At 40.6% G+C, this 10,580-nt stretch overlaps 1 protein-coding gene across 2 annotated transcripts in view; it reads right to left on the bottom strand.

Annotated features, from left to right (window-relative positions):
- The window catches only part of pdgfc (platelet derived growth factor c), a 58,654-nt gene that overhangs the window by 1,347 nt on the left and 46,727 nt on the right, over nt 1-10,580 (bottom strand). Inside the window, exons 4-6 of one of the 2 annotated variants that reach the window (XM_058397078.1) lie at nt 4,269-4,467; nt 3,233-3,453; nt 1-1,789 (exon numbers count right to left, since the gene is read on the bottom strand). The exon at nt 1-1,789 is cut by the window's left edge and continues 1,347 nt beyond it. In XM_058397078.1, the coding sequence (XP_058253061.1) occupies nt 1,685-1,789; nt 3,233-3,453; nt 4,269-4,467 (525 nt within the window). In that variant the 3' untranslated portion in view covers nt 1-1,684. Of the gene's footprint in view, nt 1,790-1,810; nt 2,975-3,232; nt 3,454-4,268; nt 4,468-10,580 lie in introns of those variants that run through there. The other variant, XM_058397079.1, reaches the window with a different exon arrangement.

The raw sequence follows: 10,580 nt of genomic DNA, 5'->3' as shown, positions 1-10,580 counted from the left end.
GTTTATACCTGTTCATACCTGTGTACAGCAAAACTCACAGTGCTGAATGATCTCTTCAGAGCACTGTTTATACAAGAGCTGTTTATGCATGAAGGGTGGGACTTTGTATGAGGGGCGGGGCTTTATGTGAGGGACAGGGATTTTTGTAAGGGATGGAGCTCTGTTTAAGGGGCACATATATGAGGGGCAGAGCTCTGTGTAAGTAAGGGGCACATAATTGAGGGACGGAGCTCTGTGGGGTGGAGCTTTGTGTGAGGGGTGGGGTTTAAAATCAACAACATAAAACTTTGTGTTCTTGTGTATGTATATGTTCCTTAAAAGCTTCTTTTTCTTGAGTGATATCAACTTTTTTGTTGCCTTTACCCAGAACTTCACCTAATTTTATAGGAATAATAAAGGCAGTAAAATGCCCAAAAAATGATTTAAAGAACATTATTGTGTCTCTATTTGATATATCGTGTAAATATGATCCTATAAATGCTCTTTAACACTGTGGGTTTTGCTGGTGGACTGGTGACTGATGAACTCTTTAATAAAGAGAAACGTGTATAAAACAGTGAGAAGGCATGATCCGCATAAAAAACGCACATGATCGATAACAACAAAGATACAAAACTCAAGAAAACCAGAACAGGAAGGCTATTTACATCACGGAAAATGCACAAAAATCTACAAAAAGAGCTCACTTGCACCTCCTCGCTCATCTCCAACCTCATCACGGGACGTTTGATGAATGAGCTGCAGAAAGGACTCGGAAAAAGGAAAAAAAAAGAACCCTCTTCTGCACTCCTTTGTTTCCCTGAACGTTCTCCTAGCCTCCTTTTCAGGAGAACACAGATGAAAGAGAAGCTCTCGCCTTTCGCAGATGAAACAGAAGCTCTTGTCGCGCTCGAAGACATAAGCCTCCATTCTGACCCTCGGTTCTCCATTCTGACCCTCGGTTCTCCATTCTGTCCCTCGGTTCTCCATTTTGTCCCTCAGTTCTCCATTTTGTCCCTCAGTTCTCCATTTTGTCCCTCGGTTCTCCATTTTGTCCCTCAGTTCTCCATTTTGTCCCTCAGTTCTCCATTTTGTCCCTCAGTTCTCTATTCTGTCCCTTGGTTCTCCATTTTGTCCCTCAGTTCTCCATTCTGTCTCTCGGTTCTCCATTTTGTCCCTCAGTTCTCCATTCTGTCCCACGGTTCTCCATTTTGTCCCTCGGTTCTCCATCCTGTCCATCGGTTCTCCTTCCTGCCCCTCAGTTCTCCTTCCTGTCTCGGATTAAAAAGGTACATTTAATAAAAGTCGGAGGTTCTCTTCTGGTCAACAGTGACCTCCAGTGAAGAGGTTCACGATATCAAAAGCATCATAAAAAATATCCAGTGAGGTTTGGAGAAGGATGAAGAACATCAGAAGGTGAAAACAGAAAATGGTCACGTCTTTTTTCCCCGAGCGTGATTAGAAGCATATTTAAAGAACAAAACATTTTCTCCATATTGAAAATGTTAAAAGATCTATCATCCTGCCCAAAATTTAAACTGGACCAGTGAAGAAGAACTGTTTTTTTTTTCCACAGATCTGTGAGATGACCGGTACAGGAGCCAACAAGTCCAGCTGAAACACGTTTATCTGTCCGGTTCATTAGCTCGAGCACTGAAGTAAAAGAAGTCCATTGAATAAATATTTCCTCACTGAAGCTCCTCGTTCAGTCGTTCTTGCATTCGCAGTTGCATTCCTCGTGATGCTCCAGCGCCACGTCCGTCAGCGACTTCAGCGAGCCTCGACCCGGTCTGAACTTCAGCATCAGGACCTTCGATCATGCAGAGAGACAGAAACCAGACACTGAGAGTGGACAATGAGAGAAAACCCACTAAAATGTCTTTATAATAATATAATAATCCTCTTAATGCTCTTTATTCCTCTTCTACCACAGCAGTTTTCCAACAATTACACTCTTCATGCTTTTTATCCATTTAGAGTTACATTTTACGTCATGGAACGACCACTAAACAAGTTTTATAGCAGTTATATAGCATTATAGCGGCTATAAACTAAACCCTCGCTCCCTCAACAGCCTTTTTGTTATCATTTGAAGTTAATTTCGACAGAAAAAACAGCTTGACATGTTAATATCAGGAATATGTGATGAAATCAGACGTAAATTAAACATTCCGAACATCCGAACATTAAAGAGTTTAGAAAGTGAAGATGAGAATAAAGAGCAGTTTGAGTCCCTGAGTTGAGCAATAATGACATGTCATTAAATAATAAACCAGATTTCTGTCCGTGAGACCAGAGAAGTGCTGAATAACAAAAAATTAAGTGCTGGAAGTAATAAAGAATATTTTAAAAATACTGGAATAAAAGACATATCTCCCGCCTTCTTAGCTCCACAGCAAGTGAGATTCAGCATGCAGTTACAAAATAATATATATTATGATATTTTGACTTCTTACTGTGGGAGTTTTTCAAATAGAATCTTCTTTAAATAGAATTTTTTTTTATCAGTGAATCATATTAGTGAGATATGAAAGGTTTAAACATCTAACACCATCTAACTTTCCAGAAGCTTTCCAGAAACATGGAACAATATACACCGTTCAGGCATAACAGCAGTGCCAGGTGAAGTGAATAAGGCTGGTGATCTCCTCATCGTGGCACCTGTTAGTGGGTGGGATATATTAGGCAGCAGGTGAACATTTTGTCCTCAAAGTTGATGTGTTAGAAGCAGGAAAAATGGACAAGGGTCAAATTGTGATGGCTAGACCACTGGATCAGAGCATCTCCAAAACTGCAGCTCTTGTGGGGTGTTCCCGGTCTGCAGTGGTCAGTATCTATCAAAAGTGGTCCAAGGAAGGAACAGTGGTGAACCGGAGACAGGGTCATGGGCGGTCAAGGCTCATTGATGCACGTGGGGAGAGAAGGCTGGCCCGTGTGATCCGATCCAACAGACGAGCTACTGTTGATCAAACTGCTGAAGAAGTTAATGCTGGTTCTGATAGAAAGGGGTCAGAATACACAGTGCAGGACGGGTCAGGGCTGTTTTGCCAGCAAAAGAGGGACCGACACAATATTAGGCAGGTGGTCATAATGTTATGCCTGGTCGGTGTAAACACAAGCGTTTTATGGAAACAGATAAACACTTTCACAAACTCCAGACTCTGTTAAAAGGCTAAGGGTTAATTCTCTGCACTCGTGTTAATATTGAAGATGTCATGATCTCAGCGAGAGCTCAGTGGAGTCTTTACTGTACCTCGTGATATTTTTTGGTCACTTTAGTGGGCGTGCACTGACAGTCGTAGCAGTTGTTGGAGCAGCAGGTGCAGTTTCCACCACATCGCTTCACCAGCAGGCAGCTGGGCCAGAAAATCACATCCGTCCTCTTCAGCTCCTCTCGCAGGGACACCGAGTAATTACGAGGAGTGCAGCTGTAGAGCCGGACCTCCTCCCGGAGCAGGTTCAGATCCACCACGCCTTAACATACACACACACACACACACACACACACACACACACACAGACTTTAGACAGCTGTTTACTTCAGCTTTTATTACTGGTTTGAGACGCAGCAAGATCCAAAATGTCTGAGTCCTGAATCAAGAACTGTAAATCAAATACTTCCTCAGCTGATCCTGATTATTCAGGAATTTCTTCAGGACAAATCCAGAGTTCTGCCCTTTAAGCAATTTTCTTTCTTATGAAATTAAAATTGTCTTCATATTGCAGTAACGCAACATTACAAATCACTTCTTTCTTCTACTTTTTTTTTATGTTTTATTTTTTGAGCACATGATCAATCCTACTGCATTCAGCCAGTAAGTACAAATATTTTTGTTTCTTTATTTATTTAAATTGGGAATCTTTCCATTTTATTTAAGAAACAATCCATCAGTGTTAGAAAACTGATAAAAATAATGTTTTTTAGAGAAAATATTAAGGAGAGTGTTTATTCTCTTTTCATTGCTCTATTTCTCATAAATATCATTAATTAATTCTAGATTAAAGCTAACATTAGTATCCTGATTTATTGAATACATAATATACATCCACATTCAAGCTTCCTAGAACAGAAAACAAAGTCCCAGCACTGGACCTAGAGAACAAACTGCTCATTTTTGCACCATAATAAATATTTATTGGACAATAACAAGTCATCCTGACTGTCTATATTCTTCTGAAACCTGCTGAAGAAACATTCAAGATCAAGCTCTAGATGGAAAACCAGATTAATAAGAGCACGTCGACTCAGCACTGAACTCTGAACAGTCAGATCTCAGGAATATTCATACCTCTGTTTTTTTTCTGGTGGAAGAAGGACTTGCCCAGGACGTGCCAGTGGGGCTTGTAAAGTTCCTCCAGGTCCAGCTGCCAGCGATCAGGCTCCAGGTATTTCAGGACCTCCTCCACCGTACCGAATTCAGACACGGCTTCACTCAGAGCCTCCACGCTGTGCAGAGCCGAGGGCATGACGGCGGGAACGGCCGGCTTCTATCACAAATCACACAGCAAACATCTTGGGTCAGTTCATTCACCAAGCATGCTTTTACTATAGGAGTATTTTCATTATCAAATATTTCAACAAGTATCTCTTAAATTCCAAAACTAAACCCCTACAGAATTAGATCTTAACTCATAGAAATCCAACAGGAAATAGAGTAGAGTTTATAGCATATTTCTATAGCTCAAAAAACCCAACAAGAACCCAACACAACTCTATACAACTCTATTTTACTGTATAACTTGGATGTAAGAATAGGATGAAAGAATACCCCCATAGAATTACACTATATTTCACTGGATGTTTTTCCACATACTCTAGTAGAATTAGACCATATTTCATTTCATAACCCATAAAAATCTAAAAGGAGCCCTATAGAACTCTATACAACATAAATGGAACCCAATAGAATTAGAGCATATTTCAATGTATAAGTCTTGAACCTGCAGCAGGAATGCTGTAGAGCTGCATAAAGCCATTTTTATTAAATATCCCATATTTAAAAGTATAACATGACCACTGTGTAGAAACCAAAGAACTCTATAGAACCATATATCCACTAGGTAACCCATAACTCCAAGAAGAACACTACAGAATTGACTCGAGTCCAAATTTCAATACGTTCCCCATAAACATTCAGCAGGAGCACTGTAGAACTCTGAGGAACCATAATTCAATGGACGACCCATTAAAATCTGATTGGACAGAACAGAATTAGACCCTGTTTCAGTGAGTACTTTATACCCCCATTAAAATCCCACATCCAATGAGTATCCAGTGGAATTCAGCAGAGAATTCCAGCAAATTCTGTTGGAATTTTCCATTTTTTTTTTTTTTTTTATTGCATGCAAGTAATTTTCATAATAAAATGATTAATGATAAATTCCTGCTCGTGTGAAAGGCCGCCACTCTTTCTTCGCTGTAAGTGCAGGTAGGCTATGAAAAGCTTGTTGGCATGGTTACAGCCGTGTAATAGACGTCATGGCCGCCGATAAAGGACGCCAGTGATATAAAGGAGGGCTGTGAATGGGGTCAGTGTGACTGAATGAGGGCACTGCGAATCAAAAGACATCCACCACGATGCCTCGTTATTTTCAGAACAAGGACGGTTGAAGGTGGAAGAGAAAAAAAGCAGAGCAGATAGCGGATCGTTATCCGAGATGGAAAATCACGCCGCATTATTTTACCATAATTTCATCACGCTTTCAAAGTCATCCCTGAATAAAGTATGAACAAAACCCACGGCGTCGTACGTTACACCGTACTACAGAGCATGAAGGCATACTAATGACGATAATTAGAATATTTTATTCTGCTTAAGAGTGAAATTATGAATATTGATTACAAAATGTTCAGCAAAACTTTACATGAAGGATTCATTCTTAGTCTTTCCTCTGCTTCTAAACATCCATCACTTCCCAGTCCCCTAGCCACCCCCGTCTCTCTTTTTTCCTTCTCTTGCGAGTCGTGAATAATGTGGAATGGAAAGCATTAACAACTCGTGAATGTGTGACGCTCTTCCATTCTGTCACATAATGAACATGTGAAGCCTCCTTCAAGAAGTCTCCTGCTGAGACGTATATCACATTAGAGGAGTTTCTGATGAAATCTCCGCCAAATCCGAGTTTCCTCTGCACAAATCTGTCAAAAGAATCTGTTTAAGTCTTCATATTAAAGTAAAGTCGTAACACAGCATCAACTCCACGCTAACTACAGCTTGAAAAGTGAGAGAAATGAATGCTATGCTAGGTAATTGTCTTTTAATTAAAGTCGTCTTGCTAATTAGAAACGTCATCATTATGCCGGAAAACTCTACAGTAAGTATAATTTCCATATAGACACACTCGGATCCAACGTGTTCACTAAAGGCGTTTTCTAATTCTTACAAGCCATATGCTCTGACAGCCTCATGCATAGCAACCCAAAAAATATTTACCCCCCCTTTGAAGGAGTTAACGTGATCTTATTCCTCTGCCTTCTACAAAATCCCTTTGACGTCATGCACAAGGTCAGAGCTGATGAATTGATCTCGTGAGGTATAAACCCCAGAATGAAATAATGGATCCCACTGTGTTGTGTAGCTCTGACAACAAGGTGTTTCAAATTGGTTGCATCTGTGTGTGAGGAAAAAAAAGGCTTAACAGACCTGACATGGCCTCGGTTACTCAGAGCCAGTCAAACATCTGAGCCTAGATCTCCACCAGAAATGTGTGATTGGATGTAAATAAACAAACAGACGTGGAGGACTCTGGGCGAGATGAGAGTTAGAGTGACGGCAAGTTCGGTCATTGTGGTCAGAAAAGCAGCTCCACATAAAAACTCATCTTAAAGCTACACTGAATGGTCGATTTAATTCAAATGGATTTGTCTTGTTTAATTTCACCAGAAGATATTTTAGCAAAGATTTAGAGGAATCCGGATGTAGATTTAGATTCCGACTGAACAAGCCAGAGACCTGGACTGAGGCATGTAGAACCATGAAGGTTTGTTTTTTTTTGTGGAAGCACATTAAATTTCTAGTGAAAGCCCAGTGTTTGGAGGTAGAACCCTGAAGGTTTGTTTCCTTCTGTGGAAGAACATTAAAGGTTCCAGTGAAAGCCCAGTGTTTGGAGGTAGAACCCTGAAGGTTTGTTTCTTTCTGTGGAAGAACATTAAGGGTTCCAGTGAAAGCCCAGTGTTTGGAGGTAGCATCCTAAAGGTTTCCATTCTTTTGTGGAAGCACATTAAGGTTTTAGTGAAAGCCCAGTGTTTGGAGGTAGAACCCTGAAGGTTTGTTTCCTTCTGTGGAAGAACATTAACAGTTCCAGTCAAAGCCCAGTGTTTGGAGGTAGCATCCTAAAGGTTTCCATTCTTTTGTGGAAGCACATTAAGGGTTCCAGTGAAAGCCCAGTGTTTGAATGTAGAACCCTGAAGATTTGTTTCCTTCTGTGGAAGCACATTTACATTCCAGCAAAAGCCCAATGTTTGAGCAACCAACATGGTACATTAAATATATGCTACAGGTATGCAAAAATGTCGGGAAAGGTTTATGTATCTTGGACAGATCTGTCTAAAACCTTAATATTCCTCACTTTATCCAACAGAGAGTTTGAATAACCAACATGGAATACATGGTAGACGTGTACTTCGGCAGTAGTGGTTCAAAGGCTCTGGGTTGTTTTTGGGTTGAGCAGAAGATCGAGGTACAATGTACAATGCTGGGCAATTAAGCAAGGTGCTTAACCATCTTTGCTCCAGGGGCGCTGTATCATAGCTACCCCTCCGCTCTGACCCCAACTTCCTCAGCTGGGATATGTGTAAAAAATTCTGCTCTGGTGTAATGTATGTGTGGTTTCCTCTACCTATTGCTTATTTGATCGTCTGGGAAAAGTCCATGTGTCTTGGCAAACACTGGCTTAAAATACAGTAGGCATGTCTGTGTAGAACCCTAAAGGTGTTCTGATATGTCCATCCTGGTTTGACCTTAAATAATCTATGGAGAGCCCTAAAAAAAATTTCAGCAACCAAGAACATGAAGTATGAAGCACTTGAAGCCTTTATTATCGCCACACATACATTACAGCACAGTGGAATTCTTTTCTTCGCATATCCCAGCTGAGGAACTTGGGATCAGAGCGCAGGGGATGCTACGATACAGCACCCCTGGAGCAGAGAGAGTTAAGGGCGTTGCTCAATTGCCCAACAGTGGAGCTTGCTAGTGCTGGGGCTTGAACCCTTTGAACTCTGAGCCTCCGATCAACAACCCAGAGCCTTAACCACTTGAAACACCACTGCCCCCCCTGAGCCACCAATACCCCCATGAAATACCTGGACCTGTTTTGCTGAGACAGACAAAGAATTGGGATTGTTTGGGATCCCCAAGGACTTGCTTAGGAAATATTTAAGTTTATTTGGGTCTAATTTGAAGGAAGTTGCACACATTTCCCTGGTGATGAAGACAATCCTGTTATTTGGTATTCAGAATGAGATCAGGGAATGTTTTCATGCTGTATTTTCTGAGGAAAATATTGACGAATGTAAATGAATGCTTTATTGCTTGTTATAATGCAGTCCTTTTTGTACTGAATTTCGTCAGGCTGTTCCCACCTGCTAGCCAAGACTCTTCTATCACTTAACAGCTACTAATCTGCTAGGATGATTAGCTAGCCTAGCATCACTGATTGACAGCAGAGAGACACAGTGCTGCTTTATCTTTAGCAATTGGGGCCCCTTGGGGTCATTGGAGGCCAAAAAGGTCACCATAAGTGTCTAGAACATTTGAGTGATGTCTGAGATCTGGCCTCTCAATCTCACCCAACTCTAAACATGGAGCAGCTCTGAAGCTCTGGGGAAATTAATCAGTGCAGATCAGTTGCCAGTTGTTTGCCTGAGCAAACCTCACGGGAGCAACAAACCCAGTGTGTAGGTCTCTAGTCTTCTACGTTTTTATTATATTCATATAAAAGATTTGACATCTCAAGCTTGACCTCTTCACTCACGGCTAAATACAGCTCCCCCCCAGGTCTGAATGTTCCCTGTTTCCAGAGCTAGGTGCTATTTTAATAGGCTCTTCACTCAAACCTTTACTGTTTTCCACAGGCTTTTTCTGGGGTTTTATGGCTGAGGCTGGTTTTTCCTCTGCTGCTGGTTGAAGTGGTGAAAGTGAGTGATTGCTTATTTAGGTGGAGTGTGTTTAGCCGATGAGGCTGACCACAGAGAAACAGAGCTCTGCTGTTTTAACAGAAAACGGAGCCTCAGTGAAGACGAACTGGGTATTCGAGATGATCTCCAACAATCAAAAGTAATTTTGTTGAGAAGGAACCCTTGGAGGTTTGTTTTTGTTCCTCAAATTAGAGGAATAAATTGTGGAGAAACGTCATTAAGGTACAATATTCGACATTCTTGTTTGTAACTTGGAGAAGTATCTTGTGTGAATGCTCTCCCTTTACTTCACCTTCAACTTTACATACAGGTAGTAGCCTTCAGCAAATAAAATTGGGATGTGATTAGTCAGAATTCTTGGTGCTCTTGAAATGTAGGGCCTGAAATAGATATCTCCAATGGACACCAACGCATACAACCATTTCTTTGAGACCCTGATGAAACCAAATCCTCTGGTCACCTAAAGGTCTCTGAAAATGTTCTTCATTTATTTGGAATATAATTTAATTTCCAGTCAAATGTTTCCCAAACTTCAAAGGAACCCAAATGTGTCAATTTTTTATATTACTATTTTATACATCTCCTACATTTAGGCAAATGTGGATAAGTTGAACCCTGGATTGTCCAGCTTGCACCCTAGAGGTTCTTCGGCATGTTCCTCAGAGACCCTTAAGGTTCTGTGTTTCAGCTACCAACAACATACAATACCTATTATAGGTGTGCTTTGCTTTTGCATAGTAGATTGTTTTGGTAAAGCTTATTTATGGTAGTAAATGTTGACTTGATTCACCTTGAACATATCCATCTAGAACCCTAAAGGTTCTCTGGAGATCCCTACATCTTTACAGAGTCTTTCCCATTCAGAAAAGTTGACCATACAAAGAAACCTTGACTTTACTTTATTTGAGTTTAGCTATAGGTGTTCGATAAACCTCGTTCAATAATATTCTTTAAAGTTATTTCCATTTGATGCAAAGCTTTGAAGAGTTAAGGGAACTTTTTTAAGAGAAAAAGAAAGTGCTAGAGGCGTAATGTAGACATGCTGCGTATATGACATTCTGAGATACTGCTTATACACCCAGAAACACTGACAAATGAGCTGCTTGGTTTTAAAAAATCATACCTTCTCTAAAGCAGTATTACCAGACCTGTAATTATGTCAATTTAGCAGCAGCATTGGGAAAAGATGTTGGTGTTTAAAATCAGTAGAGCTAGTGGTTGATCAAAGACAACAGGGCTTCACAATCACCAATCTACTTTGGTGTCACTGTGATCTAGGTTATTTTTGACAAAGTTACTCAGTGCATGGAAAAGACCTCAATAAACACACTACAATTTAACCAAAACACTTCTCAGAAAGGAAACCAGCTAGACCAAGAGTCGCATCGTCACACTTTGTCATAAGCATGAAAGCAACATTACAGGACCTACAGTTACACTAGGTTAGCATTGACTTTCAGAA

Source organism: Hemibagrus wyckioides, linkage group LG08, assembly GCF_019097595.1.
Source record: "Hemibagrus wyckioides isolate EC202008001 linkage group LG08, SWU_Hwy_1.0, whole genome shotgun sequence".
NCBI classification, from domain to species: domain Eukaryota; kingdom Metazoa; phylum Chordata; class Actinopteri; order Siluriformes; family Bagridae; genus Hemibagrus; species Hemibagrus wyckioides.
This window is presented reverse-complemented; position numbering and strand designations above follow the sequence as displayed.